The sequence below is a fragment of the Gossypium arboreum genome, chromosome 1 (assembly GCF_025698485.1).
Source record: "Gossypium arboreum isolate Shixiya-1 chromosome 1, ASM2569848v2, whole genome shotgun sequence".
In the NCBI taxonomy this organism is placed as follows: domain Eukaryota; kingdom Viridiplantae; phylum Streptophyta; class Magnoliopsida; order Malvales; family Malvaceae; genus Gossypium; species Gossypium arboreum.
The window spans coordinates 115,044,385-115,064,763 of NC_069070.1; the positions used below are offsets into that span (position 1 = coordinate 115,044,385).

The 20,379-nt window shown below is 30.7% G+C and overlaps 3 protein-coding genes across 3 annotated transcripts; all 3 read left to right on the plus strand.

Annotated features, from left to right (window-relative positions):
• Window positions 1-7,506: 7,506 nt before the first annotated feature.
• Window positions 7,507-8,347, plus strand: LOC108482531 (homeobox-leucine zipper protein ATHB-52). The gene has a single exon (XM_017785663.2). It carries the CDS (start codon window positions 7,592-7,594, stop codon window positions 8,123-8,125), a length of 534 nt encoding a protein of 177 aa, XP_017641152.1. The 5' UTR covers window positions 7,507-7,591; the 3' UTR covers window positions 8,126-8,347.
• A 3,857-nt stretch (window positions 8,348-12,204) lies between these two features.
• On the plus strand, window positions 12,205-16,296 carry LOC108480729 (E3 SUMO-protein ligase MMS21). Its single transcript, XM_017783815.2, has 7 exons — window positions 12,205-12,437; window positions 12,519-12,590; window positions 13,332-13,442; window positions 13,560-13,670; window positions 15,074-15,213; window positions 15,580-15,665; window positions 15,744-16,296. Exons 1-7 carry the CDS (start codon window positions 12,342-12,344, stop codon window positions 15,896-15,898), a joined length of 771 nt encoding a protein of 256 aa, XP_017639304.1. The 5' UTR covers window positions 12,205-12,341; the 3' UTR covers window positions 15,899-16,296.
• Window positions 16,297-16,572: 276 nt separating this feature from the next.
• LOC108480799 (uncharacterized exonuclease domain-containing protein At3g15140) lies at window positions 16,573-19,777 on the plus strand. The gene is made up of 6 exons (XM_017783902.2): window positions 16,573-16,924; window positions 17,619-17,821; window positions 17,972-18,052; window positions 18,197-18,322; window positions 18,404-18,527; window positions 19,210-19,777. The coding sequence occupies exons 1-6, from the start codon at window positions 16,664-16,666 to the stop codon at window positions 19,426-19,428; spliced, it is 1,014 nt and encodes a 337-aa protein (XP_017639391.1). The 5' UTR covers window positions 16,573-16,663; the 3' UTR covers window positions 19,429-19,777.
• Window positions 19,778-20,379: the final 602 nt, after the last annotated feature.

A 20,379-nucleotide genomic window follows, 5' to 3' on the forward strand; every position in this document is an offset into this window, starting at 1 on the left:
TTCCATCGGTCTTTTACTAAAAATTCGAGCTTCCCTCTCAGCCTGTTTCTTTTCTTTGCTCAATTCTTCTGCTTTATAAGCTCTCTCTGCTAATGTAGCAAACTCTCGAATTTCAAGAATTCCGATCAGTAGTTTAATGTCTTCATTTAACCCTTCTTCGAATCATTTGCACATTTCAGCTTCTGACTGTACCCATTCTCGAGCATATTTACTCAATCGAACAAATTCTCTTTCATATTCAGATAATGATCTGTTACCCTGTTTCAACTCAAGAAATTCTTTTCTTTTCTGATCGAGAAATCTCGGGCTGATATATTTTTTTCTAAACTCGATGCGAAGAATTCCCATGTAATTTCTTCTTTCGAACAACTGAAGCTTTAGTATTCCACCAATGGTAAGTCGTGTCTTTTAGCGATGAGACGGCACATTTCAAACATTCTTCGGTGTACAAGATAATTCTTCCAGAACCCGAGTAGTGTTTTCTAAATGAAATTCAGCCCGTTCGAATCATCATCAATCTGCTTTTCAAATTCTTCGGCCCCATATTTTTGAATTTTATCTATTGGAGCTTTTCCTTTTCTGACAGATTCAGTAACTGCACCCTGTGGGATCTCGGGAACCAGTGAAGGAACAGGAGAGGGAGCTTGAACCTGCTGCACTACAGGGTTAGTTCTTAAATATTGATTAAACCATTCATTCATCATTTGAAAGAAGGTTGTTTTTGCCTCCTCCCTCGACCCTCCGTCTCGGGCCTTCTCTTGCTAGTTTCTTCTCTTTGTCTTTGAAGCGGAGCATGACTCCCGACTTCCTCAGATTGAGCTCGGTCGGATGACATTACTATAAGAAAAACACATTTCAAATGGTCGGAGATATCACACTATCAATAATAATTTAAATGGCATGTATAGCTAATCCCGTATTTTCTACATCGGTCTTAGAACCGGCTAAACCGTAGCTCTGATACCAATAAATGTAATACCCCTACCCATATTCATTGCCGGAATAGGGTACGAGGCATTATCGGAGTTTACGAATTAATTTTTTTTTATATTCAATATGGCCCCTTTATAAATATCTAACATTCCCTGCAATATTAAATCGAGACCAATCCACATCAACCAAATCAATTCAACATATTTTCAAGATAAATTCATGCATATTTATAAGATAACGTCATCATATATCTAAAACCAGGTTTGTTAACCATACTAATGGCTAACTTTACATTCATTTCACGTTAACATTTACTTTGTTAGCTTATACATGCCATTGATTTCCAAAATAAAGTTTCTTTATATACCGAAATCCTGAGGTTGACAGTGTGATGTGTCTCCGACCAAATCCGACCTCCGAGCTTTTAACACTACAAAACAGGGAAAAAAAAAACGGGGTAAGCACTTCGTGCTTAGTAAGCTCATGTAACAAGAATTATACTTACCTAATATTTTCAATACAATACAATAAACATCCATATATCCATTCAATGCATTATTACCCTAATATGCACAAACTCAACATTCAAGTTAGTACAATAATTTCCATGTACCAATAATATATACCATGATTGATGTACTCATCAATACCATGATTTTCATTCCTTATTATTTTCCATATTTATCCGTTGGATTTATCGAATTTCGATGGATTTTAGAGGTACACTTTTAGTGTATAATTTGGATCCGTCAATTCATATTCACGTCGCACATTTCCATTTCGAGAGCACACTCCATGAACCTCAACCTTGCGGCGGATTACCATCGAAAGCTAAATCCTCGCAACGACAATTACTCTAATGAGCTTGGATCCGAATTACCACCCGAGCTAGATTCAGACCTAATTCGGATTACCCGTCCGGCTAAATCCATTTTACACATATTCTTCGGGAGGGCTATATCAGATAGGATCACCCGTCCGGCTAGATCCTTTTACCGTCAATTCCTTTTCGAGATCCATCGAATTTTCCTTTCATTCAATCGGATTTCTTCCCATTTTATCAAATATATCAATGTTTCATTAATTTTCATACAATGAACACTCAAATCATATTCACATCAATAACATACAATCTTAAACATTTAAGAATATAATTCAAGTTACACGAACTTACCTTGATACTTGTTTGTAAACAATGAAAATCTACTAATCCCGAACTTTTTCCTTTCCTCGATCTAGCTTCGTATTTGAATCTTCCGGATCTAAATAAATAAATTTAATTATCAATTTAATACATTTCATGTTCATATGCAACATTCTCTATAATTCAACTATTATTTATAGTTCATTCAAAGCTGTCTACTTGAGTCATAGTCACTAAATTATTTATAACTTGAGGTACGGAACTCCAAATTAAGATCTGTTAATTTTTCCTGAAACTAGACTCATATATCTTTTTACCATAAAATTTTAAGAATTTTTGGTTTATCCAATAAGTACAATTTATTCTTTAAAGTCACCTTTGTTCTGCTGTTGACAGTTCTGATCCTTCTTCACTAAAAATTAATTATCTCTTCATACAGAATTCAAATAGTGTTCTCGTTTGTTTCTCTTAAAAATAGACTCATTAAGGATTCTAGAAATATAAATTTAAGCCCATAATTGTTTTTATTAAATTTTTTATGATTTTTAAAAGTCAGAACAGGGGAACCCGAATTCATTCTGACCTTGTCTCACAAAATTCATTATATCTCAAAATTTACAAATTCATTGCTTACACTATTTCTTCTATGAGAAACTAGCAATATGTTTTAATTCCATATTTTTTTCATCTTCTAATTCGATTTCTACAATTTATGGTGATTTTTTAAAGTTAGTCTACTGCTGTTGTCCAAACTGTTTTTGGGCAAGCTGTTTATTACCATTTTTCCCCTAAGCTTTTAATAAATGATAATTTCGTCCGTACTCAATTAGCCTCTCAATTGAGCTGATTTTTCTCAATCAACATTTTATTCTATCACCTTAAACTAGTTTACAACCTTTAGGAATCAGAATTTCAGCAATAGACTTTAATTCCAAGCATTTTCACAATTAGGTCCTAAAAACCAATTTCTATTGAAATTACCTAATAAAATCATCTCATAAACAAATTAAAGCTTTAATTTCATTCTATTTCATCATAAAATTACAGCACTCAACCATGGTGACTTTCAATTTCATCCATGAAATCAAAAACTAATGAATTTAATAGTAGGACCTAGTTGTAAAAGTCTTAGAAACACAAAAATTACAAGAGAAAGGTAAGGATTAACTCACTTGGTGCAAAAATTATGAAATACCAGCTTAGAGAACCCTACTATGGCATTTTTAACTGCTGGAATTGAAGAGAAATGAAGAGAAATCTAGATATTTCCTATTTAGTCCTAGTTTTATTTAGTTAATTTTGCAATATTCCAATTTTACCCTTAATTTATCAATTTTTCTGCTGATTACATACCCTTGCCGTCCAGCCCAAATAACTTTTGGGTCTAATTTCCTTTGAAATCCTTTCTCATAGACTTTTAAGCTATTTAATCATTCTAGCAACTTTTACACCTATTACAATTTAGTCCTTTTCATTTAATTGACAACCCAAACATTAAAATTTCCTAACGAAATTTTAATACCACATTAATAACATTTCATAAATATTTATAAAATTATTTTTGACTCGGTTTTACGAGATAGAGGTCTCGATACCTTGTTTTTACCCAATTTCTTCAATAATTTCTTTTTCTATCTAATCACTAAATCGGTAAAATTTTTCTATCAATATTTTCATATGATTTTCCTATCATATCAATTTTCATGCAAAAATATTGAAATAAATTTTTCTTTAAATCGGATTTGTGGTTGCGAAACCACTGTTCCGATAATTTTGAATTTAGGCCATTACATCAAGTTCAAACTCGAATTTGTATTTAAAATGTTTATTATTAATTAAAGATATAAAACTTGTTTTCGCTAACTGAAAATATAAAACCTATCAAGCTTATGAATTTTTAGAGTCTAATATTAAAATACTTGAAATCAATTTGCTCGGATTCAATTAGATAATTAAGGAATAATATTTGATGTGCACCCATAAGTTTTATGCATCACCAATGAATAATAATATGACATCAACTTTATTTAAGCATGATTATAATCTTAAATATTAATAAAGTTATTAAAATTTATTTGTAAGTCCTCCGTTATTTTTATTTCATTTAATGTTGATGTGTCATATTATTATTCACTAATGATGTATGAAATTTAGAGAAATGATTGTACAAATGAAATATTATCTATTTTCCAATAGTTTAATACTACATTAGTAATTTCATCCTGAATTTTAAGTTTTTCATTTGGATTTGATTTTTTTTTAGGATGAAATTACTGATGTGACATTAAACTATTAAAAAATGGATACAGATGACATACCGCCTTTGTTTCATACAATCATTTTCTTGAAACTTATGCACTAACAACACATCAAATATTCGTTTATAATAAAGCTAAATTCAAATATTTTTAAAGTGGAATCCATATAACTTTGAAGGGTATATATATTCCTATAAGATCATATTTATTATTAAAAAATATATAATTTTAGCAAATGTGAACATTTTGGAATAATCTTTACCAATTGAATAAGCTTTGATAATATACCTATAAAGTGATGTTGGTGCTTTCCTTATGTCAATATTTTAATGGAATGCGAATTTTAAGGATGTAATTATCAGAAAAGTAATATTATAATATTTGAGGTATATATAAAAATTGTTAATTAAAGTTTTAGGAAAATTATGGTTCATTAAATACTTTATATAAAATGTGGGTATAATTTTCAAAATTACCAACTTCAAATAAAATACAAGTGATTAATTTTAATGTGTTTCAATAATTTTTATTATTAACAAATTATAGTTTATAAATAATAACATGTGTTGCTTAATCTATTTATTTTTCTAAATAATATTTATTTATTCTAAATAAAAATAATGCCGGTGCTTTCTTATTTCATTTTTTTAATGGAATGTGGTTTTAAGAATGTAATAATCGAAAAAGTAATATTATAATATAATATTTGACATATTATAAAAATAAATCATATTTATTTTCTTAATCTACTTATTTTTAAATAATATTTATTTTAAATAAAATGAATTAATATATTTATCTCAACATTTTCATATGAGTTAATTCCACCAAACATCTCAAACTATTGTCCTCGTTTTAAATTGCTCGTTAAACTTTAAACATTCTACAATTACATCCTCAAACCATTGATTTTATGTCAATAAGGCAATTCTATTACTAAAATTGCCAATTTAACAATTAAATGAGACGTCATATCCTATGTAACACAATTTAAAAATAAAAATTTTAAAGAACAATAATTATTGTAAAAATAGCTACTTTAAAAATTTCGGATTTGAGGTTTTTGAAGTTTTATGAAAACTATATTTTACTCTATTTTTTGACTTTACTTATATTTTTAGTTTTTAGTTTAAAAATTATGTGGCAACATTTTACTTTAATTTTAAAAAATTATTTTAAATTAAGTCTCATAAGCTTTTACGTGTTATTTAATGGTTAAATTAATGGTTTCAATAATGAAAGAAGATGGTTTAAGGATGTAATTAGAACATTTTGAAGCTTAGGGTCAATTTAGAATGAGTGTCATAATTTGAGGATGTTTGGTGTAATTAACTCTTTAATATACATTTATATTTTTAGCATATGATTAAATAGAAAATATATTTAAAATATTGAAAATATATTTGAATTAGAATGTAAATTGTTTTAATTTGATAGCACTTAAAATTAATTTAAAATTAATTATTTTTATGAATTTACTGTTAAAAATTTATTTTGTAAAAATAATTAAAAATGATAATTTTGCTTCAAAATTATTTCTAACTATATGAAAATATTAATTTGTCGAATAATCACATTCCGGAAAAGTAATTCGAAGAAAAGATATGAACAAAAACCTCCTAAAATAAAGCTACATTCTTAAGAATATGAAATAATTGCACTAAACATCCTTAAATTATGATTTTTATTCTAAATTGATTCTCAAACTTTAAAATATTCTAATTACATTCTCAACTGTCAATGTTATAGCAATAAGGTTATTCTATTATTGAAATCATTAGTTTAACAATTAAGTGACACATGAAATTTTATGTGAAATAATTTAAAATGAAAAATTTTCTTTGTCACGTAAGATTTGATGTCTTACGGTTAAATTAACTATTTTAGTAATGGAAGAACCTTATTGATATAACATCAATAGTTTGAGGATGCAATTAGAATATTTTAAAGTTTGAGGACCAGCTTAGAATAAGACTAATAGTTTGGGAATGTCTGATGCAATTATCTCTAAAAAAATTAATGATTATTTAGCAATGAGAATATGATTCCCACCAATTAAACCCAGAGAACACATTTTAAAACCAAGTTATTAATATACTATTTAATACCTAAATTTTACTTTAATATTCAATTTAGTATTTGGTACTAGAGTTTTTTCAACTTAATATTTAAATTTTCTTTTAGCCTCAATTAAGTATCTGAATTAAGCTTCAATATTCAATCTGACACCTAACTTTCCTTTTTTTTATTATCAAACTTTACATTCTTATAAAAATTGAACTCAAAGAGCATTGTACAGCATCCAAAATATAATCTTAAAAGGAAACACTATCATACATTTCATCTTCAATTGAGAGAGCATGCATCTAATGGTTTTCGTATTATTAACTATTATTTTTTATGTTGCAATGTCGGCCGCCAGTTCTGATCAAATTGTGACTCTGATAGTCAAAATATATACATATTTTTTGGTTCAATCTTGCAGTCAAATATTAACAACTCCAAAATGCAGGTGTATATATATATATATATTATATTTCACTTTGTTCTATTTATTTTATTTTTCTTTCTTCTTTGAGAAAGTAAAAGGATTCGGTCCATATATGGACACTTGAGTTTGAAACAATTGCTTATATATAGCTTTCGCTGTAATGATACGATAAGACTAAATATGTTCCCATTCACTCAAGTAAATTTTCTTACACAAGTTGTGCATTAAAATATTTATCTTAAAATAGAGCCTATTTTTTTATATATTCAAAGGATTGATTTAATCAATCATCTTATCAAGAATCGATTAAGTAGCTATATATATGTATATTTATTTATTCCCCACTTTTTTCACAATTTTTTTAAAAAAAATATCAATGGTATGTTGGAGAGATTTATTTTAGAAATGTTTTGGATGCAATGAAATCTTAAAAAAAGAAGAAGAAGAAAAACAAATAATTAATTTTAATTTTCACCCAATCATATATAAGATAACATATTATATATATTTGCATGAGTAGGACCAATCCACGTGAAGACCATACCTATGCATGACTTGAATGCTATATGTAAGCCGCCTAGCCTCCTCACTCTCTCTTCTTCTATTTCTTCTTCACATATCCTTTTCATTTTTTGGTAGGACCCCCTTCTTCAATGGCTTAATCAAAACTTGATACATATATATATATATATATGTATATATAGGGTTATCAAGCCACTAGAAAATTCCCAACCCAAATTTACTTTCTTTAGGTCTCTCAAAATTATGGATTTCCAAAGCCAAAAACTATATTCCCCAAAATACAATAAAAAGAGGCTAAACCAAGAGCAAGTAAGGTTGCTAGAGAGAAGTTTCAGTGCCAACAAGAAGCTTGAACCAGAGCTCAAACTTCAACTCGCTAACCAGCTGGGTGTTCCACCGAGACAAGTGGCGATTTGGTACCAAAACAAGCGAGCCCGATGGAAGACACAGAGCTTGGAACTCGATTACAACACACTTCAAGTGAAACTAGAGAATGCATTGTCTGAAAAAAGAAGGCTCGAGAAAGATGTCAAGTATCTTCAAGAAGAGTTGAGGAAAGCTCAAGAGACTATGTTTGCCATGAAAAATAATCAAAGAGCTAATCATCATCATCATCAACAACAACAAGATCAGCCTCTTAACTACTTTGTTTCTTGCAATTCGACAGGGTCTAGTGAAGAAGGGGGAAGCTCGAGCTTTCATGAAGATCATGAAGTGTTGCAAATTGATGAACTCTATGCTTGTTTGATTGGTGGTGATAGGTCAACTTGGAGTTAAGCTGGGTTTATGGGAAATTTGATCTTTTTTGTTTTTTGTGTTGATGGTGCAATAACATGCTTCTTGTTGAGTGTCTTAAATTTGTAAGAAAATAGTAGGAAGAGTTTTTAGAGTGTGTTTGGTTAGAAGGAAAAAGAAAAGTATAAGGCAATTATATATATATATATATATATAATTCAATGGCTAAATTATGCAGTGAATCGAAGCTGTGGGGTTCAAGAATCTTTTTCAGGATTTCTTTTTAGTGTTAATTTTGTAGAAACCATGCTATATAGATCATCAAAATGTCATCGATATAATTGACAATTGAATTTTTAATTTCCCACAAGTGAAACTAAAAATTATAAAATGTTTCACATAAATTTTCAAATTTAAAAAAAAATCATGAAACATGATTTGGATTTTTTGGGAATGATGATAAATTTGTCCTACATATTGGCAAAGTGATTTTTGACCTTTATAATTGCTTGTTTTCATCCAACTTAATGCCCAATGCAAGTGGCATCTTAGACAAAATCCCTTTGACTGTCGTGCATGCATCATTCTTTGGTAATCAATCATTTTCATCTTATAGAAAGAAAAAAAAAATCAATCATTTTCTGTCTTTTCTCTGTTCTAACACAGTAGAATCTTTCTCTAAATTATTTCCTTTTCTATTTTATACTTTTGCAAAAATATATATAAGTATAATTGCAAGTAAAAAATAATTGTAGTTAGAATCAATACATTCGAATAGTTGTAATCATAATTGTTGGATAGGATCAATTCTTTCGAGATAAGTTTTTAAAGTGTTGTCTATTAGGTAATTGATGTTGCTTTCGAAAGTATTATCCTTATGTCGGGGTCTTGTCCTCAGCCTTTGTGGAAAGTCGTTGTACAGTTTATGAAGGGGGTTCCTCGACTAGTGATATTTGCAAGATTTGAGAGAGGTGTTACTAGTGTATAAAATATAAATTATGGAGAGTACGAGTGCAAAGATTCGGACCACCGATCAACACATATGTACCATGGTTGCAATGTAAAGGCTACATATACCTTGGTTGGTGGTTTGAATTCCCGTACCCACCTTCTCCATGATTAATATTGTGCACCATACTAACGCTTCTCCCTTAAGCTCTTGCAGGTTGTATCTCCACCAATCGAGATGACCCCCTCTGTGAACCATACAACAACTCTTCATGGAGACCGGGGACAAAACCATGACACTAGAACAATACTTTCCATTGAAGGGTTTGTCCGCTCCCAAATTGACTATACTTTGAAGACTTTCTTCAAAAAAGTCAGACCTCTACTCAACAATAATCAATTTACAAAACACAATTAGGCTAATAATCAAAAAAAATATTTAAACCTAAAGTAGAATAAATTTATTGAAAAAAAAAACTAAAATAAATCTAAACAGAATCCTAACATTATAGTACTTGAACTAAAATAAGTCCACGTTATGAATTGAGCTGTAATATGTGAGTGGGAATAATTTGCTCTTAAAAAGTGTTTGATTTATATATATATAAAAACTGTAAAATGCTATAATCAGTTGATTAAGGATGGATTTAGATGGACGATGGGTGCAATGTATTTAGTTTATTTTTTATTTTACGCTATAGTATTTAATTTTACCGTCATTCTGTTTTTATACTAATTAAAATTTTATACTAATTAAAAGTAAACATACTATTGATCCTAAGAAAATAATATTTAAAAGTGAACAATTGATAGCTATTAATTGAAGGTAACCAAGTTGGTGGTTTTTGAAAGCTGTCTTAATTGATGATTTCATATAGGTAGTATATGTATCATATTGTATGGAATTAAATAACTAAATTCAATTTCTTTTCAATAACTAAAAGCTACTTCAAAATTTATTTATTAGTAGAACATTAAATATCAGCCCATAAGTTATTATATACCTCTTCAAACTCAACATCAACTAAGCTGAAGATTTAAAAAATAAATTGAAAAGGTCAATTTATGAGCTAAAAGTATGGAGAAATTCGTGAAATAATTATAATTAAGTCCAATAAATATTTTTTTTCTTAAAATAAACCTAGATTTAATTTAAACAAAATTTAAAAATTTATAAACTCAATCCAGTTCATGAACAGCTCCAAGAAGCATGTTTTTGAGTCCCATAGATTGATAGGTAACATAATGTAAATTTAATGTTCAAATCCTTGACTGCTTCTTTTTTAAGAAAGTTATATGATTCTAAAGTTTTGAATTTGTTTAATTATTTAATATTTAATTAAATAATTTAATTTAATCAATTCATGAAGTGTAATGTTTTGAAGTTTATATTATTTGTTTTTATATGAGGGTATTGAATAAAGAAAATACTTCACATTAAATGGTAGTTGTATTACAGCCTTACACATTCATTCAATGGCAAATCTCAGGGGTTAGGAGTGCCCCAGGCCTTAAAATGTAAAATTGCTATTTAAGTCTTTGAGATTTTTTAAAAATTTTAAATTAGTAAAGGTAAAATTTCACTTTAGCCTCCTTTAAAATTATAAAAATTTAATTTAATCCTTTAAAATTTATAAAGATATAGACTATAAATAATTAAAATTTCATCCGACCCCCTACAAAATTGTTCTGGCTTCGCCCCTGCATTTATTAGCTGTGAATATAAAACAAATACACTCTAATAATTAAAACTTTGATGTTGTTTAAATAAAATTTGGAATTTTTATCTTTTGAATTGGAGTTTGATTTAATTTGACTTTAATTTTAATCGAAGTACTTATGACTTTTGAATATAGAAAGTCCTAAAAAAATAATTTTCTAAACCTAAATGTTTTTAGCTTAGTTTGACCATAACTTTGTAATAAACAAAATATTAAACAAATTCATGAATTCGATAATTTTTAAAATTTAAACTTGATTCAAATAGATTATGGAAGAAAATTATTCCACTTTTTTCAAACAAAAAAAAAAACATGTGGAAGACAACTATCACTTGCATACTCCAATAAAGGTAGGATGGATTAAATATACATTAATTTTTATCCCTAAGAGTCAAAAGAAGAAAATACACATTTACATTCTCAACTTCACTAATAGCAATACAACATCGCCACCCATCCATTGCACCAAAGATTCACCGTTTCCAAGACTTTACTGTATAACTTATCCCATCAATTAGGGCCAATTGTTATACACAAGTATCTCAGCAAAAGAATAATTCACTTAAGGATACGCTTGCTATATCAAATACCCGAACAAAAAACACTCACTCACATGAGATCTTGTTCTTATTAAAATTCATTACCAAATCTTGGGGAGATCTACTAAAAAATGTTTTAAATTACATCTCGTCGCATCTCATAAATTTAATTCCAATTTTCTACGATTAAGTTTGATTACACTCATCGCATCTGGTTGCATTTTGATTAAGTTCTTTGTGACCTTATTATATGAGCCCTGCATGATAGAGTATTCATCCTGTGAGATCCACACTAACCTCCAAGATCCTCTTCAGTCTTATAGGATCTTCCCATTATTACCACAAGATAGAAACTCACCTAATACACCAAAGCTTTACCCGATTATTTTTAGTACCACCTGTAACCTGTATAAATAAATATGTAATATGTAGTAGAGTTGATCTTAAGTTATAAGGAAATTAGATTCAAAATAACTTACATTTGAGATTCAAAGCTCGGGTAAGTTTGATTGAGCTTCATATTTGAAGCTCAAGTTTAAATAAAAATCAAATTACTCAATTCATTTAATTAAACTCATTTATTTAGAAAAAAGCTAAACTTTAAATTTGATTATTTGCTTCAATTGTTAAAACCGTTGAATTTTTTTCCATTAAATTTAAATTCATTACAATATCATTTTTCTATTATATGATAAGTTAGTTTTTTTTTAATTTTAAAATGTCACACCAATGAATTTAATAAAATGATTTTAATGGTATTAATAATTAAACTTAAGTTTTGAAATTTAAAAAGCAGAGATTAAATTCTTAAAAATAAAAATAAAGGGACTCAATTCCAAATATAAAAAGTACAGGGACTAGGTATATTTTTCACCAAATAAAAATAGAGACGAACAAACGCAGCATTTATTGGCATCGAAACGCAGCGTTTTTCCGTCTAGAATTATATCTTCTACTTCCCTCTTTTTTTCCCTCTCCCTCCAACTCAGTACTCCAAAAACCTCAGTGCCGGGAACCCGCAGCAGACTCTGATCCGATCCATAACCCTAGATGGCGTCGACGTCGGCATCTCGGTCTGATGGCGTTTCTTCCAGAATCAGACGCGCGGCTTCCAATCTTAACTCTGACAATCAATTGCTTGTATCCGTAAGTTTTTTGTTTTCATTAAAGTTGAAAATTGTTTTCTGTTTTACAAAGCAAATCTGAAAGCTTGTTTTTCCTTTTCAGGATATAAGGAAAGCTTTGAATTTGATGAAGGACATCGCTGTAGACTTGGAGAGAGATAATCAATCTGACATGGTATTGTTATATTGATTTTATTTTATATGACAATATTTACCCTTTAAAACATAAATTTATCTTTTTCCCCATTTTTAGTTACTGGAAGTATGTAAAATATAAATCAAGTTATAACTTTTAGCTTGTTTCTGCTTCTTCTTCTTTTGCTTGGTGCTTGATTAGCCTCATCTAATGTGTTAAAAGAAATGGGGAAATTTGGGATTCAAATGGGTTTAAATTTTCTGCAACACCCATAAATTTAAAACCATTGTACTTGTTAGGTAATAAGAAATTATTGTTTTTTTTTTTAAAGTATTGAACTTCTGCTCTAGTAAAGCCTGAAAGATGCTTTAGATTATTAGAATTATTTTGCAAGCATTCTTTTGCTCAAAATTCCCACTTTGATTGATTAATGAGGATGATGAGCGAGGTGGTCAATTATATAACAGCAATCCAGTTTTTGGTTGGGGTTTTAGTTATAGCATTGTTACGGATTCCGTGTTTTCGGACCAATTGCTTTGCTTGACTTTTAGCTCTTGAAGTGGTTTGTGTGTTTTAATTTCTCTTGTTACTACAGCTTCTGGATTGTGGATCATCGTATTCTAGAAAGAGGGTAAAAGTAATATTGAAGAATAAAATGAAATAAGCTAAACCAAACATCTAATGCTTTAGAGATATGCAGACTTGCAACCAAAAGTTTACAGATAATCAGAATTCAAAGTACTTTTTGATGCAGTATGATATTGGGAATTCATTTTGTAGGTGAAGCAGCTAGAAAATGCTGTTGCTGAGCTGGTAGAAGCTCATGAAAACTGTCTACATTATTCATCAGCAATTCATTCTGTTGCAGAGGCATACCGACCAGGGCCTGAGGTGCAAGTTTAATAATATTTATTCTATGCATAAGTTTTTGGTTTAATACTGTTTTAAACAGATGTGCCAATATGTATCTAACTAATATCATCTGTTGCTTGTATGTTTTAACTTTAGTTAACTGATTTTAAGAAGTTGCTTGACACCGAGTTTGAAAAAGTCAAAGCTGGTTCATCTTCACATCCACAGAATCATCCACTGATGCATCAGTTCCAGCAAGCTGTCTGGGTAGGTTTTTTAAATTCATCAAATCACTTCTAAAATTATTAAGACGGAAGTTTCAAGTCATTTGTTATCTTTTGGACTTTTAATAGGACCAGTGTTCTTGGATTTTAGTCTGAAACATCATAGGTTTTATATTACACATGCATTTATATGCATATGTATGCACACATGTAGACAAAAATATTCATGTTTGTTTGTACAGAAATACAAACTAGTAAGGATAATTCAGTTTTCTGAGAATCAGTTCCTTCTGCATATATCTGCATGTTTCAAGTTGGTGTTTGGTTGATGGCGACAAAAAAAAGTTGATGTTTGGTTTATCCTAGAATACTGACAAGGGGGGAGAGAGAGAGGTGGAAGAAAAGGAGTAAGAACCTAACATCTATCAAAATGAATGATGGAAAAAATGTATAATGCTGAGCATTTCGAGAATTTGCTTACAAATGTTTTCTCCTGGTTGAGGATTGTCTCTTGTTCTGAAAGGTTAAAGTTCATTGTGGCTTTGGTTATGTACTTAAAGAGTTAGATTATAGAATTCATAAATGCATGATGGCCAAAGGAAGCATGTCAAATAACATAAGAGTTTTATTGATATAACATGGACCTTTGGTTTGATCTAATGTTAGTACTGGATATGTTTTTTGTTGTTGTTGGAGTTTCATGCTTCTTCAGTATGAAAACACCAGATGTCCTAACCAAGCAGAGCTGTAAGTATGGTCATGTGTTATAGTTTCGATTCCTAGGTAATATGGGATGACTGGTCTTCAAAAATGTTGTGATGATATTGTATTGCCTGGTTTATTCACTACTCCTGTGTGAGTTTACTAGAATGGAAGAGTGAACAAAGTATTATCCTACTACTGGAACTTAGCATCAATTAGAATAGTGGTAGCTAGGTTAGAATCTAAATCACTATGCCAAGGAGGTGCTAATACCGTGTCAAGAACCACTAAACTAAAAATCTGGAATTATTAGATGTGGTTCCAATAAGAGGTTATATTCTTTAATGAAAGAGACAGTTGGGGGACCATTGTGAAGGTTTGTTTGAGCTGAATAAATACATGCTATGGGAGATTATGGTAAGGGCTGCTGTTCAGTGCATTTATATTGAAATAGGAGTGATTGGTATTGGCATGCAGTTGGTGGGAACTCTGTTGGTCACTAAATACATGAAGCCTGGCTCACAGCTGCTATACTTGTGAACTGAAAAAAATATATTCTCATTTTGTCTTTCTCTCTTATGCTAAAATTAGTGAATACTTGATGCTAATGGATATTATGTATCCCTCTATTTACCAACGACCATCTTTAAGCTTTTTTAGTTTTACTGGTAACATGATTTATAACTATTGTATATCATCATTCAAGTGGGGCTTCTTACATATCCGTTGTTGAATCTTCCACAGAACGTTCATCATGCTGGACAACCAATGCCAGGTGAAGAGCAGGAGGATATTATTATGACCAGTACAGAGAGCAGTATTAAGAATCTTAAATGTCCATTGACTGGAAAGCATATTACTGAACTAACAGAACCAGTTCGCAGGTATTGCGAAGCACGGCGAAAATCATATTTTCTTTATATTTTGAGAGATGTATTTGCTCTTAGTGGAAAATTTTATTAATGTTGTTGCCATTCAAACTTTCGAGAAAAGCAACATGCGTGGCCCTTTTTTGATACAAATCTATAACAGTTCTTACACTGCAATGTGAATGATAGTAAGGATGGTAGTTCCAATGGCTTCCTCGGTTCAGTTTAGAAAATCCTGAAAATCTACCTCATAGCAAGGTGGCCTTTTAGAGTTGCCAATATGATTGAATTGTTTAGCAACTTGAGCATGCATTGGGATGCATGTCTTTTTCCACACTTTTGTTTCAACCTATACTCAGTTTGTTTATTCCTATAATGCAGCATGGACTGCAAGCACATTTACGAAAAGAATGCTATCCTGATCTACATAAAATCCCATCATAACAATGCCAAATGCCCTGAATCAGGTACTCAATAATGATTTCATTATGGGGTTATTGAATCTACGTTTCACTCTCATTCCTGACTGTTTCTTCTTCTATCAGCTTGCCCTAAGATGGTGCATGCAAAAAGAGTTATTTGCGATCCATTGTTACTCGTTGAGATAGAGGAGCAACGCACATTGAGTAGACAGACTGCTAGAACTGATGTGGTAGAAGATTTCACAGAAATGGAGCCTCATGATGAAGATAGTACGTGACGGAAGCAGTTGCTCGTGCCCCATTTGACATTTCAGTTTTGAGTCATTGTAGCCTCTCCTAGCTAATTAGAATCCCCGGTTTATATAGCTTTAATGCAAATAATTAGAAGTGCAAGTGTGCAAACTAAGGAAACCAGTGAGATATATACAGAAAGGAATGTGTATATTGGGGGTGATTGAAGGAGTTGATTTGGATCTATGTTTATTCCTGAAGTGCTTTGACATCATCTATAAGGTTTGGTTGTGATGGTAGAAAAGTGAGGCATCTTCTCGATGGTCTATTTTCAGTTGTTTCTGACATGTTCATAAAATGTTTTGTTATGATTAAGGTTAGGATGACCAAAAGAAAGGGAGGAAAATTATGTTAATAAAGTACGAATTTTTTTTGTCGATTAAAATAGGATTTAACTTAAAGGTTATTTTAATATTAGTTAGATATGTCAAACTATTTTAGTTTTAATAAGATATTAGGTGAAATGTTTTTATTTTTAGTTCTTACTAAAATAAACTAAATTGAAAATATAAAATATAAACATAAATTTAAAATCCAATAAAATTTAAGTAAAATAACAAAATTTCAATTATTTCCAATATTTTATAGTTCACCATTCCAAGAAAAATGACAAAAAGGAAGAAAATTACATCAAATATTTTACAAAAGTAAAATAATAAAATATCCATTCATAGTCTAACAGTAGTGCTAAAAGTACTACTATAAAAATCTTGCTCTTGGAAGTTGGAACCGAACCTTAGCCATTTCCGAAAATGGCTAACCTTACTAGGATTCCTGTCGGTCGAATCTTTAGCTTCTGGAGCCGTTCATTGTCTTCTCCAATCAAAAACCCATTCTTCAGTTCCACTCTATCTCATGTTCCTTCATACAAAATTTCAACAACAGCCCATTACTCATCTCCTCCGCCTTCACCTCCTCCTCCTTTGTCTGCTGCAATGAATACCCAAGTCTTTAGCAGCAGTAGTCGTTGGAGGCCCATGTGTTTGTACTTCACTCAAGGCAAGTGTACCCAGGTTTGCCTGCTAGCTTTTTGCCACGCCTACCCTTCATTACAATCTCTAAGACGATGCTACTATTTATTGATTTTCATGCATTTGGTTTCACAATTCATCTCTTGCCCACCATCTGTTTGAATTAATTTTAAATGCCTGATGGTTTTGTTATGTGGGTGAAAATTTAACTTTTTGAATAACCAATTAGACGACTTTAGTTTTGCATGCAATTATTATTATTAGGAAGCACATTGCATTTTTCATAAACTCTCTTTGTTTTTCCTTTTAACAACCCCCAAATGTATATGCAAATAGCAGGGAGCAAGTAAAATAATGATTATGGAGTGAAGCCTTATTTTATTAGGATAATGTTGATTTGCTTGGTGTTTATTGGTTTCATAAAGTACTCAAAAGTCAGAAATAGCATCCTTTATAGTCAAGTTGAATACCGGTTTAAAGAAAGGTTAGGTTGCAGAGACTTGCAGGTCCTCAGCTGCATTATTTGAGCCTCAAGGCAATGTTGCCATTTCCAGTATAGGGTTTTGTTTTGTTTCTTATTAGCCTTGGAATCTAATTGAAGATGTAACTTTGGTTGATTATTGTTCTTGAAGTTGAATGTGGCAAATGCAGGGCTCTTGTTTTGAAATATATATGAAAAAAATAAGATTATGTATTGTTAGTTCTGATGTCTAATTTAGTTACTTTTTCGATTCAGATGGATGATCCTTCCCATCTAGAGAAATTTAATCATGACTGTTCCAGGGATCTTCAAGTTAATGGCACTGACATTGAGAAAAAACGCTCTCAAAATGTGGATTTTCTTTTGGTGATTGATCTGGAAGGGAAAGTCGAGATACTCGAGTTTCCTGTGCTGCTTATAGATGCAAAATCCTTGAGTTTAGTGGATTTCTTTCACAGGTTTCCATTTCCTTTTCTTTTAAGTATGTTTGACACCAGTGCTATTCAATTTTGGCTTTTTCTTGTTACCATATCCGGATGCTAATTTTTATAGTGGTTTAACTTAGATGAAACTGAGCCACTCATAAGAAAGTTAAAACACTGTTACAGGTTTGTGAGGCCGACTAAAATGAGTGAGCAATCAGTAAACAAATACATTGAAGGAAAATATGGTGAAATCGGGGTTGATAGGTGATACTGAATCTAATTCTATTCTACTGTATCAGTATTGGTCATTTTTCAATCTGCGGGCTGATTACGTACTACAATAATTAAGTAGGATATCTATGGCTAATCAAAGTGTAGTTCTGTTCCTAAAATTGGACTTGATTGCAGAGTCTGGCATGATACGGCTCAGCCATTTAAGGAAGTTATGCAGCAGTTTGAAGCTTGGCTAAGTCAACATAACCTATGGGAAAAGGAAAGGGGTGGCCGCCTTACTCGTGCAGCATTTGTAACTTGGTGAGTCTTGAAACTCCTCAAAAAAATTATATATATATTTTGTTTTCGTCCGCTGAAGAGTGTTTGTCTCTTTGATATTAGTGGAAACTGGGATTTGAAGACGAAGATCCCTCAGCAATGTGAAGTTTCTGGGATCAAGCTACCTCCATATTTTATGGAATGGATCAATCTAAAGGATGTATATCTAAACTTTTATGGCCGTGAGGTAACTGCGAGCTTTAATTAAACTGAGCCATTGCTTTCATCTTTCTTGCATTTCATGCATCTTGAAGCTTTAAATGGATAATCCATGGCCACTACTCATTTTTTGAAATGATAAATTTTATTTTTGAGCTTTAATGTTACATGCTCATTACAATCCTGGCTGAACCTGCTTCTGTCCCAATAAGATAAAGGTCTGTTGCTTCCATAACTGGTTGTATAGCCATGTTTTTTCTAAGCCTTGAACAAAAAATAAAAGTTCCCACTTTCAAGTTTGAAAGGGTACTGAAATGCAAGATCAGAACCTGAAATCATAATCATGTTTGTACTTATTTATTATAACTAACCTTGCATTATCACTCCGTTCTTTCAATCTATGTTATCCAGACTCCTCATATTCTTAAAATATCCATATCTGGCACATTTTCAAACATGCATATGAGAGTAAGATCCTTCAAATACATGAACGAACCTAAAGCAAATTGAGTATGCGCTTGTTGGACAATATCTGTATTCAACATGTATCTCGAGTCTTGGTAACATAGCCCTAAACAACAAGAAGAAGGAGATAGAAATATAGAGAGTGATCAAGGTTACATTTGGTTTTATTTCACTGATCACTTAAGGATGTTATTCTTCTTTTTTCGTATCATCTGTGTTATGAACTGTTTGATTATGGATGACAGGCCAGAGGAATGATGTCAATGATGAAACAACTCGAAATCCCATCGTTGGGATGTCACCATCTAGGTATTGATGACTCGAAAAATATAGCAAGGGTACTGCAACGCATGCTTGTCGATGGAGCGCTTATGCAAGTTACTGCAAAGAGAAATCCTGTATCTCAAAAAGTTGAATTTCTCTTTGAGAACCGTATCCAACATCCATCGAGACAAAGGCAATAAGCAGCGTTAAGCTAAATATAAACCTTGAGGTACTTCATTACACATAAAGTATGATCATTTTGAGAAATAGTTATCTGGAATCCTCTGTTTTGATATTTTCGAGTTTTAATCCAGTCGATGCCTGGTCGAATTCTTCATCGAACAAGCTTTGAGTAGAACATTTAGATTGACCCTTTTTCCCTTTTTGAACTTGTTTGTCATTTTCCTGTAAGATACACAAAATCATAAGCCTGGCGATTCATATATCAATGTTGTGTACTTGATTCATATTCTATTCGTATCATGTAATTGTGTTTCTAAGTTGAAGATACTTATGGAAGCCTTTCAAAGGAGCCGTTGAACTTTCAAACCTTATTCCCATTACACTTCACAAATGACATCAACATATTTTCCCAATCTTTTATTTTTTAATATTTTTTTCATCAAAAACATATAAATCCATCATATTTGGCGGCAACTTTTGCATTTTTGGTAGCAAAAATGAAGCAATTTCACTAAATATCCCACTCTTCAATTCAGCGCGTGCTTTCATTTGCCAAGTTTGGGCAACAATCTCATGTTAATAACTCCAATTACCGTGTGTTTGAACAATGTTTTTAAAAAAGACAATGTAATATTATTTTTATATATTTTTAAGAAAATAAATCAATGATTTAATATTATTTAGTTTAAACCATTTTAAATATATTATGTATTATTAATTTAGATAATTCATATATAGTGATTTTAAAAATATTTTTTTATATAATGCCTAAAATTATTATAGTTGATTCTAACCTATAATCGAACTCACATGTTTCTGCATTGATGATAATTCCATGCTCATGCCAATTTAATTAAGAATAGCTGGCTAAATGAAGATATTTTTAATTTTGATTAAAGTTGCATATATAATTAAAAATATAATTGCACCTAAGAAATTAAAATATTTTTATAAAATACGATTTTTTA

Bases quoted from the DNA above. Each gene is read 5' to 3' on its own strand.
- LOC108480799 (XM_017783902.2), top strand. From the start codon at position 16,664: ATGGCTAACCTTACTAGGATTCCTGTCGGTCGAATCTTTAGCTTCTGG. The intron at 18,053-18,196 runs GTGATACTGAAT...ACTTGATTGCAG, and splicing joins GGTGAAATCGGGGTTGATAG to AGTCTGGCATGATACGGCTC. The intron at 18,323-18,403 runs GTGAGTCTTGAA...CTTTGATATTAG, and splicing joins CGTGCAGCATTTGTAACTTG to TGGAAACTGGGATTTGAAGA.
- LOC108482531 (XM_017785663.2), top strand. From the start codon at position 7,592: ATGGATTTCCAAAGCCAAAAACTATATTCCCCAAAATACAATAAAAAG.
- LOC108480729 (XM_017783815.2), top strand. From the start codon at position 12,342: ATGGCGTCGACGTCGGCATCTCGGTCTGATGGCGTTTCTTCCAGAATC. The intron at 12,438-12,518 runs GTAAGTTTTTTG...TTTCCTTTTCAG, and splicing joins ACAATCAATTGCTTGTATCC to GATATAAGGAAAGCTTTGAA. The intron at 15,214-15,579 runs GTATTGCGAAGC...CCTATAATGCAG, and splicing joins CTAACAGAACCAGTTCGCAG to CATGGACTGCAAGCACATTT.